This window comes from Eptatretus burgeri, chromosome 14 (genome assembly GCF_056783735.1).
Source record: "Eptatretus burgeri isolate ZD-2024b chromosome 14, Ebu_testis_v1, whole genome shotgun sequence".
Classification (NCBI taxonomy): domain Eukaryota; kingdom Metazoa; phylum Chordata; class Myxini; order Myxiniformes; family Myxinidae; genus Eptatretus; species Eptatretus burgeri.
Window position 1 is genome coordinate 69,415,726 of NC_140974.1, and position 21,713 is coordinate 69,437,438.

General features: G+C 45.0%; 1 protein-coding gene across 4 annotated transcripts in view; it reads left to right on the plus strand.

Moving 5' to 3' along the window:
• LOC147013542 (steroid 17-alpha-hydroxylase/17,20 lyase-like) overlaps positions 1–21,713 on the plus strand; it is a 132,941-nt gene that overhangs the window by 77,732 nt on the left and 33,496 nt on the right. For all 4 annotated transcript variants that reach the window (XM_085855420.1, XM_085855419.1, XM_085855421.1 and 1 more), the window contains exons 2-4: positions 2,339–2,667; positions 9,026–9,164; positions 16,981–17,101. In XM_085855420.1, the coding sequence (XP_085711546.1) occupies positions 2,347–2,667; positions 9,026–9,164; positions 16,981–17,101 (581 nt within the window). In that variant the 5' untranslated portion in view covers positions 2,339–2,346. The remainder of the gene's footprint in view (positions 1–2,338; positions 2,668–9,025; positions 9,165–16,980; positions 17,102–21,713) is intronic.

The window sequence follows — 21,713 nt, forward strand, 5'->3', positions numbered from 1 at the left end:
TTGATGTTTTTTTTTAAAGATTCGGACGTATTCATAACGAGTTGGTCGTATGCATAACATGTTAGTAACGGACACAGAACGTTTCGTTGTGTTATAGATAATTTATACCAACGAATTCTGAGCCTGTTGTTGGCCTTCCCAACCTATGCCCAACGATAGTCTAACTTATGCATATCGCGCTGCACGCATTGCCGACGACGTGACGTAGGTTATGAAAAGGCTGCCGCACAACGATTCAAATCATAACCGCCGCAGAAATGGAAGTGTCAACATCGCAGTCACACCTTGGCGATCTTGCCAGCGTATGCCGACCTCTGAAAAATGAGTCTAAAACGCTGGCACACGTCGAATACGGTATGGGTAAGTTTGGTATGCGTGAATAGAACGCTAAAGTACGCTATGATACGTCGTATTAAGTGGAGTATGTCTTGTAATTATAAACGTGTTAAACATTTTACGACGTACTTGCCATATGACACGTTCCGCATGCGATGGGAATAAGTTGTACGCACGATATGCAAACGTCGGCACACGTCGACACACGTTACTTGTAAGGTACTCATAAGTCGAAACACGTCAAGGTAATGGTTAGCGTCAGTGTTCCAGACTCTCCTTTTTATTTTTTATTTTTATTTTTTTCTTCGGCATGACGGTGATGTCGACACTTCGATTTCTAGTGCGGTTATGATTTAAATCGTTGAGCGGCAGCCTTTTAATTATATTATATTATAACCGCACGAGAAATCGAAGTGTCGACATCACCGTCATACCGAAGAAGAAGAAAAAACCCCCCCCAAAGAGTCTGGTACACTGACACTAACCATTACCTTGACGTGTTTCGACTTATGAGTACCTTACAAGTAACGTTTGTCGACGTGTGTCAACGATCGCGTAACGTGCCTACAACACGTTACTCATAGGTTAGAAATAAGTTTCGGGTACGCTACACATTATCTCGACGTGTTTCGACTTATGATTAACTTACAAGTAACGTGTGTCGACGTGTGTCAACGATCGCGTAACGTGGCTACAACTTATGGCCAGCGTTATGCGGAACGTGTGAGTCATACGCTGGCATACGTCGTAAAATTTCAAGCATGGAAAATTTGAGGACAACCGAAAAGTACAATGTTTAAAGCCAGCGTACAACGACGTATGGCAGTGTTTTTCAGGGTGCTCTCAATGTTATCAAAACTTACCCATAACGTATTCGACATGTACCAGCGTTTTACACAAATTTTCCAAAAATCGGCATAAGCTGGCTAAAACGTCAAGGTGTGACTGGGCCTTAAGACGATTGAAGGGCATCGTTGATGATGGCCAAAAAAAACATGCGCGACCCCAGACGTGTTCCTTGTGGGACACCACCTTCTCCTGTTGAAGTTATCGAATGTTGTCCCTTATACCCTACTTGCTGAACCAGGTAAGAAAGCTGCACGACCATTGGATCAAGGAAGGTCTTACTCCTATGGTATACAGTTTGTTAGTAGCTACGGCATGATCCACCGAATCAAAGGCCTCGGCAAAATCGGTCAAAACAATCGTAGAAATTGAACCAGGTATGTCAGCACCCAGTTGTACAAGATAATGGGTCGACGACATACCTGCACAATTCCCAAATTATTGAGTGTCAATGTTCGGACCGATGTCGGCCATAAGCCATTGATACTCAACTAACTCTGCAAGCTCCGCGAAATGATCAGTTAATGTGATTGGTCTCAATTTGTCAAGCGTCGGTGGTGTTTCCTTCGGTGAAGACACCATTATTGATTTCTTCCATTGACAGAGGACAACATCTTGGTCAAATGAAATATTTATCGTATCACACAGAGGAATGCTCAGTTCTAAGGCAAACTCACACATTAGTCAAAGAGAGACACCATCTGGGCCACAACTCTTCCACACTTTAGTCCTTGATAACTCTATAAACAGTCATCGGCAGCTATTTGGGTATAGTGTGAGGGGTTGGCAACCACTGCACAGTCCTCCTCCTGCGTTGACATTCCTTGAAAGGGAACTCATATTTCAGAGTTCCAGATAACTGCATATTCTGTGTATAAATTGTCATCACATAACACAAGCAGCAGCTTCTAAGATGAACCTTCAAAGAATACCCAATAAGCATGCCGCATACTGCACATCTCTGGTTTTTTTTTTTCTTTCTACACAATATCGAGGCTCATGGAAGAGCTTCTGAGAACATACTGTCAATATTACATGGCACTGATGCAGCACAAGTTTAAAAACTGATGCGTCATCCCCGAATCTCCCTGGAACTACGTTCCAGGTGAGCTAACAAGGGTGGCCAATTGTTGTTTTTTTTGTGCCCCATCCCTAGGTGTCAAGATGCTCAGCATATTGGGTATTTTACTTCTTGCCTTGCTGTTTTCTTTGATATCTCTGTGGCGTGACCGGCACCCAATATGGCTTCATTCATCCAGTTCTGCTCCGCTGCCACCATCATTGCCCTGGCTACCTATTTTGGGTAGTTTGCTTTCTCTTCCTCGAGGTCCACCTCATCTGGCCTTAACTCGTCTAGCACATGCTCATGGACCAGTACTGGGCCTTTGGCTGGGCTCTCATCGTGCAGTTGTTGTTAGCCGTGCCCAGGAGGTCCACGAGGTGTTGATTGGGCAAGGCCGGGTGTTTGGCGGAAGGCCACCCATGGTGAGAGTGTTACACCACAACATTTAAACATTGATTAATGGTTTTGTGAGCGATGTAAAATAATAGAGGAAATCTTTGACATGTGTTTTACAGCTTAATTAAGGTAGACATGTAATGTAAGTTGTACGCATTTACATGACACGATATACATGCATGATACAAATTACATATGAATGAAAATATCTTACGTGAATAAGAATATCAACATGTAAACCTGTCCCATGAATAAAAACCTGGACTAACCCGTTCATGGTCGAGTGTCGGTGACTAAACCGGCTACCCCCTCCCTCCCTCCCCCCGGCCCCCTACCAGGCCCTCCTGGTGAGGAGGGTGTATGGATATGGACACCCAGCAGGACATAAAAACAAATCCTGTCAAAGGGTGGAGGAGCTCCTTATGAGCCACTGTCCATCCATATCTGGTGCCCAACTGCATCTGTGGACGTCCTCCTGCAGTTGGGTTACCTTCCCTCGTAGGTTGGTGACAGGATTTTACTCCGGCCACCGTAAAAACACTTCACTCCACAAAAACGCACGAAGTGGTGTGTGGCGGGGTGGTGCTGAGGCGTCGTCCACCAGATGGTGGTCTCCTCGGGTTAACCTGAGGCGGTCCCTTCAGGTGGGTGCCTGGAATGTTCCATCCCTAAGTGATGGGGATGTCCAGAAGGAGGCCCCCTGGAGTACCAGTGGAAAGTGGACTAAACGATGCACTGTGGCGCATGCTCCCCATGTATGTATGTATGTATGTATGTATATATGTATGTATGTGAATATGAGCATTCCATGAAATTTTCCTGGTGTGGAACTATGCCGTTTTAACAATAATTATTGAAATAAATTTGCTGGAGTTTACTTTATGTCTGTGCTGGGGAGGAGGAGTTTCACTGACAAGAGAGTTGCCTATTATTTACTGCTTACGGACGAATTCAAACGATTTACTAACCACTGGATGTGCTAAATGTATCTTAACAAAGCAGTCAGCAGATACAATTTAACATGGCGATTGAAGTGGAGCACAGCGGTATATATGTTTGTGCATTGTTGTGTTTATGGGCCATCCCCCAACATCCACCCCACCTCCGACCGTGTGCCAAGGTAGGAGCTACACCCTTGCTGGCAACCATGTGGAACCGCTTGAAACTGCTTGTAACTGTGGATATGGGGAGCCAATGAGCGCATGCTCGCGAGGTAATAAAAGCTGAGGGGCAGGGTCAGAGCGGAGAGTTTAACAACACAATTTGAGAGTGTTGTTGAGTTGATGCACAGAGGATGGGGAGATGAGGAAGTTCAACGAGGAGTTGAGTTCTGTGGAGCCGGGCGAGTCTAGCGCGGCTGTACGACAGGAGAACCTGTGGTGTCATACAAGTGAGCACGTGCTCAAGAGAAGGGGATACGGAGCAGAGATGTGGCACCACCCGACACGTCTCTCTCACTCTCAGCTCACACCAACCCTGTACAATCATTGCACGGGGAGAAGGGGAGGGAGCGGTTTTTTTATATGTCGGAAAGCAAAGAAGAAAAAAATTTCAGTTTTGTGATTTCAATCTGTCTTACTCTTCGTGGTATGAGTGGATAAGTTAGCGTGTAAGCTGTCACAGTACGTGAGTGCAAGGGTATTTATTGTGTATAGAAAACAATCAGTGTGTGCCTTTGTTGTTCTCACCACCCCTTTTGTTGAGAAGAAACACTGGTATCTCACCACTAGAATGTCGGCCTGGTGCGTGTTTCGGAATTGGGGAATTGTAACGGTGGCACGAATCAAATTCGGTGCCATTGGGAGTCAGCGCCAAACCTCGCGAGGAGGGTTAAATTTGCGGAATGTTTCCTCAGGGTTCATGCTCAGCCCTATTCCTTTTCAAATGGGGGAATTACCATAGCTGTCGGGTCTCATTCGAGATTCTGTACGTCGGAAACCGAAGAAAAGATCCGTTCGGCTTGAGGATCATCCGCCGCTAAATTGGTGAGCGTCCGGGTGGAAGATTTGCCCTCGTGTGCACCCCACGGACCACCGTAGCAATATATACTATCCTCTAATAATACGCTTAGTCCGTTTGTTTATTTGTTTGTCTGTATGACGTTTTCCTCTTGAACTACTTGACCAGGGACCATAAATGCCATTTCATTACAACGGTCTTTGTTTCCGAGGAGTTCCAGTTGCATATTATTTCTTCCATTACGAATGACGTTTTTTTGTTGTTTTTTTTTTTAATCTTTAAAAATTTATCTCACTTAACCGCTATTTTACTGAATAATTGTGAGATTCCATCATCTTTCAAGATTGTGAATTAAAGCTGTTATTTTAATATTTATTTTTAACCAGCGAGAACAGGAATATTGTCAACAACGGGAAGGAGGAAGAGAATGTAAATTTAACAACCAGTCGTTATTTACTTTTAACATTGTTCTTAACGAACAGGAACAGGAACAACGCAGGCATGTTTTAATCATTCTGGGACTCACCTTCATGACCCTGTCATTTTAGATGAACATTTGTGACAAATTCCATTCACATGTTTAATGCTAATGCGAAAAGGATGTGATGCACCCTTTTTACATGGAATTGCCAGTGGATGAAAAAATTCCATGTTTCATGTGGACAATTAAAATAATGAAATTAAACGAAATGATGGGCCAAGTGGCCTCCTCCTGTGCCAAAATTCCTTGTGTATCCTGATGTAATGTTCTTTAAAAATGCGAAGAAAGAGGGTGAGGAGGACAGAGAATTGGGAGTTGGGGTGGCAGAGAGGGGACATATAGTTTGGAGAGGGGATTGAGGCTTGGGGGGGGAGAGGTTGGGAAGGTGAGTTGTGGGCTTGGGGTTAAGGGAGTCAGGTTGAGGACTTGATGAAGAAAGGAGGGGAGGAGAGAGTAGGAAGAGGGGGTTGAGGCTTGGGGGGTGGTTTTAGGACTCGGGGGGGGGGTGGTTGTGGACTTTGGGTGGGGAGGGGGGAGATGAGGACATGAAGAAGAAATGGAAGGGGAGGACAGAGAATTGGGGTGGGAGGCAGAGAGGGGAAAGGGTTGAGAGAGTGGGTCAGGAGCATCCTGTATGAGTGCAAAGCCTGACTTCCACACCCATGTTGTGCTTCCTATCATCCCACAAAAGGGTAAATCGCTAAAACCTCCACCTCATCCATACTGCTTATTATTTTGTCTGTCTGGTGTCCCTGAACAAGTTAGGTGACGTTAGGTATGGGAGCATGTGCCGGAGCAGCGCGCGCTGCGTCCACTTTCCTCTGGTACTCCAGGGGCCTCCGTCTGGCCATCCCCCAGGCAGATGCCTGGCCCATCCCCATCTCCTTGAGATTCTGATCAACCTGCTGCAACCACGAGGAACGTCATCATCCCATTGGCCTCCTTCTTTCACGAGGCTCCCTCGCTGAGAGAATCTGGTGGGCAGGACCAGCGTCAGGAAAACGAGCCACATGTTCGTACAGCAGCAGCTGATGCTCACGGACTATACAAGACACAAATCTCGTTTGAGACCCTCTCAACAACCACTCGTCTGACCAGCGATAACTAAGGATTTTCCGAAAAGACCTGGTACCCAAGGAGTTAAGTCTTCATCTCAGATTTTTTATCAGAGTCGAAATCTCACATCGGTAGAGCAAGACTGGAAGCACCAATGACCTGAAGACTCGGACTTTCGTGCTCCTGCACAGGTACCGACAGCACCACACCCCATGATCCAGTGAATCCTGACTCCCCAGGCACGACCCAGACATATATTGACCTCCAGCTCACAACCTGCGGAGACATGAATATCACTGCCAAACTAAGTGAATCTCTCCATGACCTCAGCATCCTCACCACAAACAGATACAGCAAGATGGTGGCATTCAAGATGTCAAGGAAAGCCTAGATCTTTGTGTTGACCCAGGAAACCCATAATCCCAGCGGCTCTGACTCCTCGTTCAATGCTTTGAGGGCCCCTACAAGGACATCCAGTGTTTCCACAAGGATGATTGCATCATCTGCAAAATCAAGGTCAGAGATATTGACATTCCCAAGTGATACACTGCAGCTTGATCTCTCTGACATCCTCCCCAGAATCCAGTCCTTGCAAGTGTTGAAGATTGTGGAGTGAACTCTCATCTGCGTTCGAAGGATTATCCCAGAAAAGACCTTGCTCGGCACTGAGAGCAGCGTCACACCTCGGTAGTTGTTGCATTAGTGGCGATCACCCTTCCGTTTTCAGAGAGGGACAATGAGGCCCCTTTTCCAGTCAGTTGGAATGCGTTCTGTGTTCCTGTGTTCCAGGCAGAGCACCTAACTGCATGCAACGATACCATTATGGCATTTCCATCAGCCTTGACAAGTTCAGCATGGATGCCACAGATCATTGGGGCTTTACCCCTATCAACTGGGTCACCGCAGCCTGTGTTTCTACAAATGAAGGTGTTTCGCAGTTGATTGGATGGTCAGCAATATGGATAGTTATACCCCTGACATCCAACTCAATAGCCGGTTGCTCAGCCTGGTTCAGCCACTTTTGGTAACCTGCCCAGCAGGCCATCACTTCGGATTCCTCTGTCAAGAGTGTGCATGTGATAAGTTTGGTTTAAGGTTTAGGCTTGGAGATAGCTTCTGTCAAGTTGAGCGCTCCAGCAGATTTCCATATTCTCTTTATTCAATGATTGCTTGCTGTGTTCCCATTCTTTTAATTTATTTTCCCCTTCCCATCCTCGAAGGTGGATAGAAGTGATGTTTTCACCCCTGTTTGTTTGTTACTTGGCAAAAGTATTTTGCCAAGTATGTTGGTCTGTAGCGAATGTCTGTCACACCATTTTTGTTCACTGTTTTGAACAATCGTTCTGAATTATTTATTATTGTGTATGTGGGTGACTAGCCAAGGACAGCAACGTGCCTTTTTGGTCAGGATCCAGAAATTATAATTTTTTCACTGATTCTTCACCATTGAAAGATAGGGCCAAAGATGATTGATATCCAGCACAATCTCTCAGAAAGTTGTGGACGAGTTATGACAAAACTTGGTGGATGGGTTGGTTAAGCGACAAGAACAAGCCGATTCGATTCTGGCTCAGGACCGGGTCTGGGTCTGGATCCAGATCCGGCCTATCGGTGGGATACAAGAGGTAAACTGCTCAGCCTGGTGGAGCTATGCGCTCTACCGAGTACCCTTCTAGCTTACAACTTGGTTTTGGTCACAAACAGATGCATGTTTATGACTTGTGTCCAACGAATAATGGGGCTTGTTCCTGTTGTCGCTCTCTTGTAAAATCAGGTACACATCCATGTCTGTTTTCATGGAGAAATAGTTTGTATTTTTTTGTTGTTAAAGCACTTAAAATTTCTCAAGACATCTCTTTTCTTTTTTTTTCTTAAGAAAAAAGGAGGATTATTAAAAAAATCACAGACACACATGGATTGCCCAACATTTTGATCAGTGACGCCGCCGCACAACCGTGTGCACTGTTTGTGTGCCTCGCATGCACGTGCGAACTTGTGAACAATGTTCATGTCAAGCCTCAGAACGCACGTGTCGCCGGTGTGCTAAGAGAGCATCACAGTCACAGGTACTAGGTGTCGATCGTCCTAGCTCCTCTAGCTCCTCTAGACCTCTAGCTCCAAACTGAGTGAGCCACCCAGCGCCGAGCAGTCTCGGCTATCTGACATGTTCCGATGTTTATGATAAACTTATCAAGAAGATGGTGGTGCCCGGTCGTAATTTTGTAACCGTTCAACATCATAAACTTAGCTGAGAATCAAAGTTTAATTTCTCACCTGGAATTCAGTAAGGTTGTGGGGTTAGGGGGACATTACATTGAAACACTTTTGTTGGTAAGCATATGATCTTTCATTATGATTTGGGGCAAGGGCGATTTTGTCACTTTTTTTCTTGTCGAATTTTTGTTATTTCTGTTTAAAATGTTTCGTCGAATTTATGGGCCAATCAATGTATTTTGGACATTGGACCCCAATGGCTTTCAGGCGCTTGTTTTAGTCCCCACAGTCGTTGCTGGCCTTGAACCTCCTGCTATTATTCCCTTACGCAACTTCCATGAGTAGCGAGCAGCTCGTGACTCTCAGAACCGAGATAAAGAAAACATTTATCATCAGTCGACATTGTATAAAGAAACAAAAAGTCGACAATGCATTTAAAAAAATTAATTAATATATATTTTTTAAGCCGAGTGGGGTTCCTGCTGACCCCTTCACACTGAATGATTCTCTGCACCCTGCCGCCTCCTCGACCTCCTCCCCGTAGGCATTGACCAAACCCTGAGAATCGAGATTAATTGAACATCCCTGTGTGAAGGATGTAGGGTTTATTATGATTTAGTGATTGTATTGGGAGAGATGAAAGGCATGCATTATTTTCCTTCATCAATTAACAGGTGACGACGGATATTCTGACTCGAGGTGGGCAGGACATTGCCTTTGCCAACTACGGTCCTGCTTGGCGCCTCCATCGTAAAATAGTGCACGCGTCCCTCTACAAGGGCGGCTTTGGTATGGAGGAGATTGAAGCCATTGGTAAGCAAATCTGGTCCTTGAGAGTGGTTACATTGTTACATTGATTGAGTTACATTGTTACATTGAAAGAGTTACATTGATACATGTTCTCGCTCCGGCTCTTATTCTGCTGTTGTCGTTTCATGTGTTGTCATTTGCTGCTGTCGAACATGAATGGATTTAAACTATTGATGAACTCCCATCTATGGATTTTGTATAGTTGTGATGACACCATCAGAAGCCAAAACTGACAAAAAATGTCATCAGTTAGTCACAAACATCATTGTGGTTTGAATATTTCATGAAGACCTTTGCTTTAATGTTGTAAGAATCCTAACATGGGCAAAGACTTGATAATATTGTTGCGGATTCGCGCCCGCCGGCGTGCGAACGGCCACGTAACTCGAATCGCGACACGTCGCCCACCGGACGGACAATCCAGTCGTGACCCTCTCGGACTAACGCCGGGAACCAGTCACGGGTGGACCTTTCGGCCTCACCACGATCGTGCCAATCGGCCCCCCGCGTGGGATAGGGTTGCTCGCCAAATTCGACCTACCTAAGTACCCACACGGAGGGTAGACCGGGCGATCGCACCTCGCCGCAGGTCGACTTCGGACACGGCCCACTTTAAGCGACCCGTTCCGTACTATCGGGATAACCGAGCGGTGTTATCGTCGGCCTCGACGGTTCTATTAATTATCGGGCGTATTCAGCCCACTACCAACCCTTTACGTGAAGTAAGATGGAGATTCAATGAAAGAAAAGACGAAGCGAAACGGGAAAACAGTTCAACATAATTCACATTTATTTCGCGATGGCACACGGAAAGCACACATATACAATTACACCAAAAGCAAATGTAAAAGGAGAAGAAACACACAATATTACACAAAAAGCAAATATAAAAGAAGAAGACAATGCAGAGCTATCCGACTACCGAGCACACGGCCACACTTATACAATTTTACTTCACAGACGGCGCCGACAACACATATACCCAAAGCAAAAGAAAAGGACCACCCTCAAGGATGAGGCGGGCCTGGGGCCGAGACCGCGTCGGGCCTACCCGTCTGATGATGAGACGCAAAGTGGCGGTGGCGCCCCAACTCCGCGGGCCTCGCGGACAGTGTCTGGTAGGGGGTGGGAAAGGGGCCCCCTTGTCGCACTATCTCAGCGCGGGGGGAAACAGGAGGGGGTTGTTGATGCTCGGGGGAAAGGAGGATATCTCCCTGTCTCGGGTCCCGCGACGAGCGTCTCCACCACGACCTCGGTCGCGCCGCCGGCCTCTCCCTCCGCAGTTCCCCGAATCCGACGCGAGCACCCCCCTCAACCGCCTTCGCCGCCGCCGCCTCTCCACAGCTTCGTCCGATCGCCCTCTCCATCTCCTCTCTTGACTCGTCCCAACTCTTCACTGGCTCCGCGAACTCCCAACTGCGAACTGCGAACTCTGGCTACTACCACTTCTTCCCAGCTCCACCGACAACTCTTGACTGCGAACTGCTTTGACTGACGAACGCAGCCGTTTATATCCCCAGTGGCTTCGCCCCTTTGACCCTTTACCTCCGACTCTTCACCTCTAACTGGCTTCCCATTGGACCGAGGAAAAGTGGGCGTGAATGCTTTTTGATCCATGAATTTGCATATAGCGATCGCACTCCAACGCCCTGGAGGCGGGCCCAAATCGCCCCACGCTCACCGATAGGACGGAACAGAAGTGGGCGCGAGTCGTTTTTGATCCGTTTTCTTCGGAAAGTCTGTGATGTTTCTGAACACGCTGCTTGGTGCGCGCCCTGCACGAGTCCAGTATCGGTGCCCACAAGTGGCGCAAGAATGGTGGTGATGCGATGGTGGCGAGTTGTGACGGTAAAGGTCGTGGCTGTTGTTGTGAAGCGGCGTTGTGGTTGGTGGTTGTTGTGTGATGGCTGTTGAGACGTGGTTGGTGGTGGTAGTAATGGCGGCTGGTCCAAAATAAAGATAGTAAAAGAAAAACGGCTATCCTGAAGAGTCGCAGCCCGACTGAATGACATTTATTCCCTCGAAACAACGGGTTTGGGCCTAACTACACATATACTTACAGAGATATCTCACCTAAGGGACCTGAATGGTGGTTTGCGACTTTGGTCAACCACAACAATATGTTGCATAGAGTAAGTTTGTTGGGGATTTTGTGCAGAGTTTGTTCTCCATAGAACTTGTGTACATCGGTGAACGTTACCAACTGGTCTGCCTGCCTGCTCAACCCTCATGTTCCACGCCCTGTACCTTTACCCATTTGGTTGGCCAATGACGTTTACGGTATGTTTAACCTCTAGTCGAAGGCACACACCTGTCGTGCTGAAAACGAGCCTGTTTGATTTCTCCACGAAACGCAACATATAGCATGCACAACTCTACGTGATGAAACGGAAGATCAAGAAGGAACCTGAATCATTAAAGAGCACAGATGGAGTCATCAGGAGGAACCTGGATAGGATTCGGGTTTCAGCCACGACTCCACCATCCTCAAACCCATCCAGGTGCGGCCAAGTGAACCTTACTGAAAATTTTCTGCAAGAATTCACTTCTCCCGAGAGAGATAGATAAAGAAAGAGAGGAATAGAAAGTAAGAGAGATGAAAGACAAGAAAAAGCAAGAATTAGAATGGATAAAGAGAATGATATTTAAAAAAAAAAATTAAATTAGAAAAAAATGTGAAAGGAACAAAGACCAAAGATGTTGGGAAGAACCCAGTTAGATAGATTTCAGCAGTTACTCCCCAGGCTCAAACGCAGCAACATGTACAAGCTACCAGAGGTCGTGTGCACCGGTTAACTTTGTCCTACATGTTCAACAGGACATTTTAATGCAACGAATTAGGTAAACCTTTGACAATATGCCCACTTTACTACTTTAGTAAGTTTTAACATCATAATCAATTTCCTGTTTTTCCATTATTCACTATTTATGGCCAAATGTTATATTAATTTGTTATTTCAGCAGGGGTTAGATCAATGTGCCATTTAATCCAGACCTATTAGACATATTAATCCACTTTGACACTAAAATTCCCCTCTATAAAATCGAAACATTAATATATATATTTATATAGTGTTACGGCTGTGGAAATTCGCATCACACCATAAAGGGTCCTCAGGTGAGATATATCGGTAAGTTCAGGTGTAGTTAGCCCAAACCCGTTGTATAGAGGGAATATATGTGATACATTCGGGCTGCGATTCTTCAGTTAGCCGTTTTTCTTTTGCTGTCGTTAATTTGGTTCAAGAACAACAACGAACATCGCCACAACCAACATCTCAACAATCACGCCATTCACTACACGACGCCAACAATCACGCCATTCACACCACGACGCCACCTTCCACAACTACGCTACCACGTCTTCGCCACTCGCCATTCAACGAGCACCGTGCGGTCACGATCTCCGCGGGACGGATGAAACGGAGCGGAGTGGCAGCTTGAATATCTCCCGCCAAGATCTCTCGCCCAAAACGCCCGCGCTTTGGCATGGGGGAGGTGTGATTTTAGCCAGGGGTCAAAGGAGAAAAAAGGTGGGGGCCTGATTTTGGGGGAATAATTCCCTAGCCCTGAGCCAAAACTGACTTTCCTCGTCCCCCGCACGGCGCGGGGGTTAAGAGAGGGCACGCCCCTTTTTGGGAAGCTTCCAGAAGGGAGGTGGAGCCAGAAACGGGGCGGGGCAAAGGGCGGAGCCCCGCGCTACAAAAGGGGCGGACGAGGAGGGTTCGTGTGGTCTTCTGGTTCGGGTCGTTTGCTCGTTGTTCCTGCAAGGTCTTCTTGTTCTTGTTCTTGTTCTTGTTCTTGTTCTTGTTCTTGTTCCTGTTCCTTGCGCAAGAGCTTGTTGTTCCTGCCGAGCCCTCGATCCTCGCGCGGAGCCCTGGAATCACGTGAGCGAGCACGGAGATAGCGCCGGAAAACCCCGTCCGTTCCCCAAAACCCCGTCCGTGCTGTCGAGCGGACCACACGTGCGGCACGAGCCACGCGCTCGCGGACCACGCCGGTGGAGCTCGGAGTTGCGGTCACGGGAGAAGGACTCGACACACAAAGGGAAGTTGCGACTTCCATTTTCTTTTGGGGTTTGGTGTAAATGTTTGTGTGTGGCGCCAGTCTGGTCAAGTAGAATCGTTTAAGTGTTCCTGTGCTCGTAAATTATATTCGGTTGTAGCTCTGTATTGTGTCCTTGCTTTTGTTTCTTTGCTTTGATTGAATACGTGTATGAAAACTGTTGATGACTGTAAATACGTGCCTTCCGTGTTTCCGAAATAAAAGTGTGCTTGTCTGATTGTTCCCCATTTTGCTTCTTCTTTTCCTTTAATTCAATCTCCATCTTGCATCACGTAAGGGATTCGTAGTGGGTTTCAACATCCCGGTAATTAATCGGAACTGTCAAGGCCGACGATAACTCCGCTCAGTTATCCCTGTAATACGGAACGAACCGCTTAAGCGGTTGGTGTCCGGAGTCGGCCTGTGGTGTGGTCCCATCCCTCGGCAGATTACCCGTGCGAGTACCATAGGTATATCGACTTTCGGCGATTTACCCTATCTCGCGCGGGTGGACTGCGGACTGGGTGGTGGTGGGGTTAAACCCCCACCCGTGACTGGTTTCTGGCGGTAGTCCCAGGAGGGTCACGACTGAATTGTCCGTTCCGGTTGGCGACGTGTCGCGATTTGAGTTACGTGGCCGATCACACGCCGGACGTGCCAGAATTCGCAACAATATATATATATATATATATATATATATATATATATATATACACAATATATGTATATATGTATATGTATATGTATATATATATATATATATATATATATATATATTGTCGTGGGGGTGGCCGGCCCAGGTTAACCCCCCCCGACCCAATTTGTGGTGATGGGTGGTTAACACCGCCAGCCCCTGGATGGTCGAGCGGTTCCTTATTAATAGAAGGTGGACATGTTGATGTTCAGAGATTATAACGCGTGCGGGAGGGCATGGCACAATGGCGGAGGGGCGGACGAGCACAGCACAGGGGGGTTTATACTCGAACCCCACTACAAATACACTGATACAGTTTCTTAAAATGAACACATTTAATGAAAAGAAACAAATATTTACAAAGGACAACAATTCAAAAGGTAATGATAATAACATGAAGTCAATAAATCCTAAAGTTGAGGCGCCTCTATACACGGACTTAAATACAGACAAAGGGAAACAAAATGAAAAGAAAACCCTTCCTTTATTCTTGTACTTAGCTTAGCCCAGAGATGGTCTTTGTGGAACATGGAATCGAGGCGCTTCCACCAGCCCATGCAGACGTGCGCAAAATGGCATCGTCACTTCTCGTAGCAGGACAAACGTAAGCCAGGCGCTCCGCGAGCGGCACTCAACACCAAAGCTCAGAGCCCCAGTGCAGCTGCTTAGTATGTCGATCATCCTCACTGACCCGTAATGACAAACATGAGGCTCGGGGTCCATTTCTCAAGACTCAACCAAGAGCCAAAGGCCAGCGTCTTGCTTCGTGCGTGCACTCACCCTCAACTCCTGCCTCCTCTGACTGACTAACGTCACCGAAAACACCATTTCGTCCTCCAGGGTGCGGCCTGCGCACACGAAACCCAGGAAGGCATGGCCTCCACCCACTTGGCACACCTGGCTAACCTCGACGTCACGCCCATCTCTCAGTCTCCGGGGCGTGACTTCACCTGTCATCACTCTTGGAGGCTGGGCTTCTTCCTGCTTAGCACCTTTGCTTGTAGTTGTTTTAGGGGTGTGTTCCCCACCTTTTTTGCCGATCTTGAAATATAAAAACATAGGGAATAGTCACAGAGGGGCGATTACATACTGGGGAAACATTTTGTTACTCTCAAGTTAATTAACACTGCACCACCGCCTGTGTTGTGACATGTAACACTTAAGCTCACAGTCTCCCTACTTAATTACATTGAGATGCCTCCAACACGTCCACGGACCAAACTACTCTATTCAATGCTAAATTCCCGATTAAATTCCTCCATCTACCCCCACAACTGTAACAACATATATATATATATATATATATATATATATATATATATATATATGATATTTACTATAATACTATATATTATAAGTAAAAATATGTACTTTTTTGTATATATATACATATATATATATATATATATATATATATATATATATATATATATATATATATATATATGTGTGTAAGTATATATATATATTTAATCTATATATCTATATATATATATTTATATATATATATATATATATATATATATATATATATATATATATATATATATATAAATAAATACTTTTTTGTACATCTATATATTTATGTATATAATTTTTTTTGTATATGTATATATATATATATATATATATATATATATATATATATATATATATATATATATATATATATATATATATATATATACTTTTTTGTACATCTATATATTTATGTATATATTTTTTGTATATGTATATATATATATATTTTTTATATATATACTGTATGTACTGTATATATATATATCTATATTTATATAAATACTTTTTTGTACATCTATATATTTATGTATATAATTTTTTTTATATATATATATAAATTCTTTTTTTTGTATATCATATATATATACCTTGCATATAATTTTCTTGTATGTACACATATGCATATAGAAATATTTCACCGTGAGATTTTGTTCATATTTCCAGCAGCTTCTTGTTTAACGACAAGGCATGCAAGGCCTTTTCATGATTGTTCTCAAGGTAGTGGTTGTAATAATGTTTTTATTTTGTCCACTGGTGTAAAAATTGTTCTCTTAAAATTGTTTTTCATGATTAGTGAAAGATGGAGGTCACACAAACCTCAGATGGTGCGGCTTGTTTGGTATTGCAGTCTCAGTACTTGCCTTTTGATGTACACTAGTGACCCCCAGGCTGTAATCCCATGTAGTGTTGATTTTCCTATTAAATTCTAGTCCTCTCGTTGTTCATAATGGTTGTGTGCAAGATCTTCCAAGAGCTTTTAACATCTTCATGTGTATGAAGAACCTGGTGATGGCTTTCCATGATTTCTGAGAGTGTGGCTATGCTGCCAATGTAGTGCCCCCCTCCGGCCCCCTACTCCCCCGTAGATGAAGGCAAGAATTTAGAGTTTGTCCATGGTACCCACAAACATTGCTATAATCCATTGGAAAAGTACCAAGAGAACTTTTATACTCACAAGCAAAGTCTATTCTGATGGATATACGGCATACTGATTGATGCTGTTCCCTACGCATGAAGCACAAGGATGATGATGGTTTATAGTCGGGTCATGAATCGAATCCAGACTCGAGGGTATGTGAAATATGGTGGTGAAACAGAAACTCCCAAATTAAGAGGTTAAGTACGTCTCAGGCATTGCATTTCCCAGGCAAGAACAGGGTTCCCCCTGTTCAGGAAAACTGAAGTTAAGGTTCGAATTGCAGTTTAATTATATTCGTTCATGTTTCCAGGGTATATAATATATAGATAGTTTATTTCAGGGGATTGATCACAATTTTCGAGCTATATAATTAAACAATACTTTGATAAACTTTGTTCGTAATAAATTGAATATGTGGAACAATGATGGAATCCAATTATTTATTAATAACGTTTTGGTTGTTAGGAATTTTTAATTTGTGAACTGAAGTGTCATCGATGATTCCAAGTTTTAAAATTAACGACACAAGTAAGTCAGAAGAAGGTGGGAATAGTTGGGACCGTCAAAGAAGGAGTAGATTTGGAATGAAGTGTTTTATTCCTTACAATCAATTGTTTTCCTTTTCCTTCATGCATTTGCAGTCAGTGCGGAGGCCAAGGAGCTATGTGCTGGGCTCTTTGGTTACTGCAATGGACAATCACTGGACCTCACAACTGAGCTCACGTGTGCTGTCACAAACATTATATGTGCACTCACATTCAGGTATGTTGCAGATACATAAATATCAGACCAAGAGCAAAAATAAATAAAAAATTTTTTTTTCAATCAATTGATTGTCATGAGGAAGTTTGGTGGTGGCTTGATGGTTAAGGTGGTTGGATCAGGATCTTGATTCATGTGCCAGCTTTGCCAAAATAACACCAGACGGGTCGACTTACCCCGTCATCCTCTTGAGGTCAACAAAATGAGTTCCAGATTGCTGGGGATAAGAGATCAATGATGGTTGATCTGGGGATGGCAGTGGTGTGCCTTCCTACCCGAATGGTCGAAGCCGGTGAAAGAGGAACCTCCAGGTCACCTCTGACTTCGGTCGACACCTTACCTTATATTATCAGGAGTTGGTAAAACTAATGAACCATGAAATCTGTTCTTATGTTGCGTCAGTATCCTCAAAAGTTTGTTACAGAGATGGATGGAAAATATATTTTTGGTGATTTTTTTATAATTTATTGTTTTAACTGTAGTTTAATTATCATTTTGCTGTTACGAACCTGCTGATAACACCTATAACTCGAAAAAGAGTGATCGGAGATTGCAGACCCTCGCCGGGACTTCTTTTGAGTGGTGTATTTTTTTTTAAATGGGGTTTAGGGTAAATCCAATATGGCTGCCGAATTGCGTGACCGATGACATGATCAATTTGTTTTGTTGACGAATTTATCCCAAGATGACCCTCAAAAATTTTCACACTGATCCGATGTCGCGTTGTACGTATGCAATTATGATGTCATGACGAAGGCACCTGTGACATCATAAACAAATCACACATTCCCCACGAGGAGGACTTGCCATGTGCCAAGTTTCAATTTTTTTCCTTTGTGCAGTTTCAGAGATAGAGGTCCAAAGTTTTTCGGTTTTTCCAACATGGCTGCCACACCACGTGACCTATGACATCATAATTATCATTAAAACATTAAAAAAAATAACCAAAAAACATCAGGAAATAATCATAAACCTACAAGGCGAAATACTTTTTCTGGTCTGATTATTAGAGTTGATGAAATGTTTGTCTACTGAGAGAAGAACTTCAAAAGATGTAGAAATGAAGTTCTTTTTCAACAAATTCCAATATCCAAGGGAAACTGTGTTCTCACTGTGCGTCCTGCATGCCTACCTATGTCCTGTTGAGACGTCATCATCGTGTGCCATGCCCTTCGCAGAGCGTTGGTGCTGCCGAAGCAGTTACTAGGCAACAATTCTGGTCGTGTGGCCACTCAGACTCAGTAAGTCAACCCGGCAAGAACTATTAACGTGCTCAGGGTACCGGCGATAGCTCGTCTAGTCTTAGCAAAGGACACCGTGGGATCTTTAACGTCCACCAACTCATGCCCCTGTAATGTCCATACGTTGATGAATCACCCTGTGAGACCTCTCAAATCTTTATTAATCCACTCCGATTTCCCCTGATGCACACTGCTGTAAACCCCAGGACCTCACACTGCTGTGTAAATCCCAGGGCTCACACGGACCCCAAAGTCCAATTGACTTTTTAAATTTTGTTTTATTCACACCAAGTGTCATTTCCCCAGATTCTAAGAACCTTTAGCCATGATAGTCCAGGCCAAATGTGCCGAGCGGTGTTCCCTTCCCTGCAATCGCTATCTGAGAATTGCTAACAAAAACCATTTGCTTTAACTCTCATCAACAAAATACCCTTCAAACCCCATTCCTTACAATAACCTTCCTATCAATTCAGTTCCTGAGAACGAAAGTAGAGGGATATTTGCCTTACAATGCAACTTTTGATAAGAGGGATCCAAAGATCAGGTTTATATTTGGAATCACATTCAATTCTCGCTAAACAAATTTAAAGAGGTCCCTTACAAGGAACTTCAACACAGGAGGAGGCCATTGGGCCCATCAAACAAAGCCTGTGCAATGGTTGCCAACCTATGGTTGTTTGTCCATGCTTTATCCTCTTTAAATGCTGAACCAAGGAAGCAGCACATACCATTCTTAAAGTCTTTGGTACAACTCAGCCAGATTTTTGAACCACCAACCTTCTGGATTCAGAACGGATGTTCTAACCATTACACCACCGAGTCTGGTGCCTGAAGATTAGTATCACCTTCAAGCATTTTGTTCAGAACTACAATTAACATCAAAGGTCTACTGACCAATGAAATTTGGTCCAAGATGTGGGATGCCCCAGTGTACTTCTCACCTGTTTATCTGTCCTTCATTTGCTCAGTTGGTGTTTTTGTTTTTCTGCAGTGCATTTGGTTCATGGAAGAGCTTGTATAGAAATGTTGGAGCACATTACTCTAAGAGAAAGGAAACAGTATGTGGGACTTAAACTTAGGTTCCGAACATCACGAGTTTAGTCCTTACTCGTATGGGAACACCAAAGAGGCCAATTTGTCGAACTCGTTCACTCCAACATTTATTATTACTGTCCTGGTTCTTCCTTTTGACATGATGACATGTTCCTTTTTGTGCGTACCATTACTCCAACTCCTTACAGAGCTGCAAGACAGCTTAGAGGTAAGCACACTCCCCTCTGAGTGGTCTATCCTGGATTGGAATCTTGATTCAGCTATAAACTGTCACCCTGGTGTTTCACACGCAGGGCGATTCATCAATGTGTGTTCCATCCCTCGGATGGACATTAAACTGGGCGACCGTCTGCTGGCATTAGTTGGTGGATGTTAAAGATCCTACGGTATCCTTCGGTAAGATGTGCGAGTTATCACCGGCACCCTGAGCAAATGACAAATTCCTGCCCAAACTACTGCTGGGAGAACCACCTGGTATCATCCTTACCAAGAAAGTGCTTTGCCAGCACCAAGGCTTTGTAACAGAGTATTGATACGGATCTGGAAACCATTTTCATTCAACATACCGATATCCCAAAAGTCAGTTACGTCGTTAAGTATGTGTGTAGTCAGATCCCTTTCCTTTTGTCTAGTGGGAGATTCAAAGGCGTGCGTTGCGATTTCTTTTAGTTAGGTTGTTACATCTAACAAGCCATCGAGCAACCATCCCATCTGCATGACCCCTCGGCCCATCACGATCCACCACCAACCAGCTGCCTTCTCGCACCCTGACGTGCCAAGGCAAGATCTCGCGGTTCCGGTTTCTCGGCTCCCACGAACGTTGTATCTCTTTCACGGCAACCTTTGTAACATTGATACTGTTGCTCATCAAGTATGAACCCACACGGAAGAGTGAGTGGGGGTTTCCCGACAGGGGCCGTTGCAGCATTGATACTGTTACTCGTCAAGTATGAACCCACGTGGAAGAGTGACTGGGGTTTCCCGTCAGGGGCCAAGGCCCCACCACGGAAGGGTGGGCCGTAGGGACCCTATCCAATCAAAGGCGGACAGCGAGGTGTGTTTCACCAAGGGCCCCTCCCCGTTGAGGGAGGTCGATAAATCCCCGGGCACTCTCTGAGAGTAGAGTTTTCGTGGGTTTTTGCTGTCACGAAAGGGGGTTTTTGCCGTTACGAAGGGGTTATGAAGGCTGTTACGAAGGGGTGGTAACAGTGGTTGTTACGAGGGCTGTCACGAGGGTTGAGCAGAAGGTCGTCGAGGCGGCGAACGTGTCTCTGCTGGCCCTCTACAAGGAAGGAAAGAATGACCCCGACCCCTCTCCGTGGATCCCTGCCATTCACCACCCAAGCTCCGCCACGAACCTCGAGTCCCACACGTGCGACTGGGGACCAAACTAGCGACCGTTGTCAGGTGCCGCAGCACAGAGTACCCCCTTTCTCTGAGGGCCAGGTACCTATCCGAACTCTGACCCCCAGCTTGTCTCTATCCTCGGCTGCGAGGGTCCAATAAAGAACTGAAGAAGTGTTTTTGGATCATTGTAAATACTTCTTGCATATTCGCGTTAAGTCTTGCTTTGTGTCTTCATTTACTGTAAATTAATCATCACAGAAATGTTCCCAATCCGTTTCCGTCCTGTCTTGAATTGGTCCAGCATTGTTCGGATCTGAGTTTAGGCGGGGTTTTATCCCTGGTAATCAGACAATTGTAGCCAGACGTCCTGGGCAGGCCCGCTCGACTGCATCCGAGCCGGAAAGGTGGGTGGCAGAGTGGTAGTCAGTAGGTGTAATTTTACCGCTGCCGGTAGAGTGAATCCCGTTCGGCCAGGCGTTCCGAGGGCGTGGATCCCCAGTAGCCGAGACCGCGTGGTTACTTAGGTACATTGGATCGAGACAAAATAACCCTCCGCCACGCGGTTGAAATATTGGCAACCATGGTCGGTTAAATGACCTGCCGGCTCGCGGAGTTATCTGAGTGACGGCCTACAATTCCGGGGAGTTTGGTGGGAGACGACGCAAGCTTTCCCCACCTAGTGGTCATTCTCGCCACCGACCCCCGGCCCGCAACAGTATGATGTATCAGAATCAGACAGTCGGAACTACGAGTGGACTCCAGATCCTTCCAGAGAAAATGTAGTTTTATTCTCCTAGTCCATTCTACAGATTTCTTAGTCAATTGGTATAAGCCTGGTGTTGGCTCAGCAGTTAAAGTGGCTAGCTTACGATCTTAAGGTCTTGAGTTTGAGCCATTGTGAAACCGTTGAATAACACCAGGTGGGTTGATTCAGCCTGCCATCCTTCTGAGGTTAGAAAAATGAGTAATAG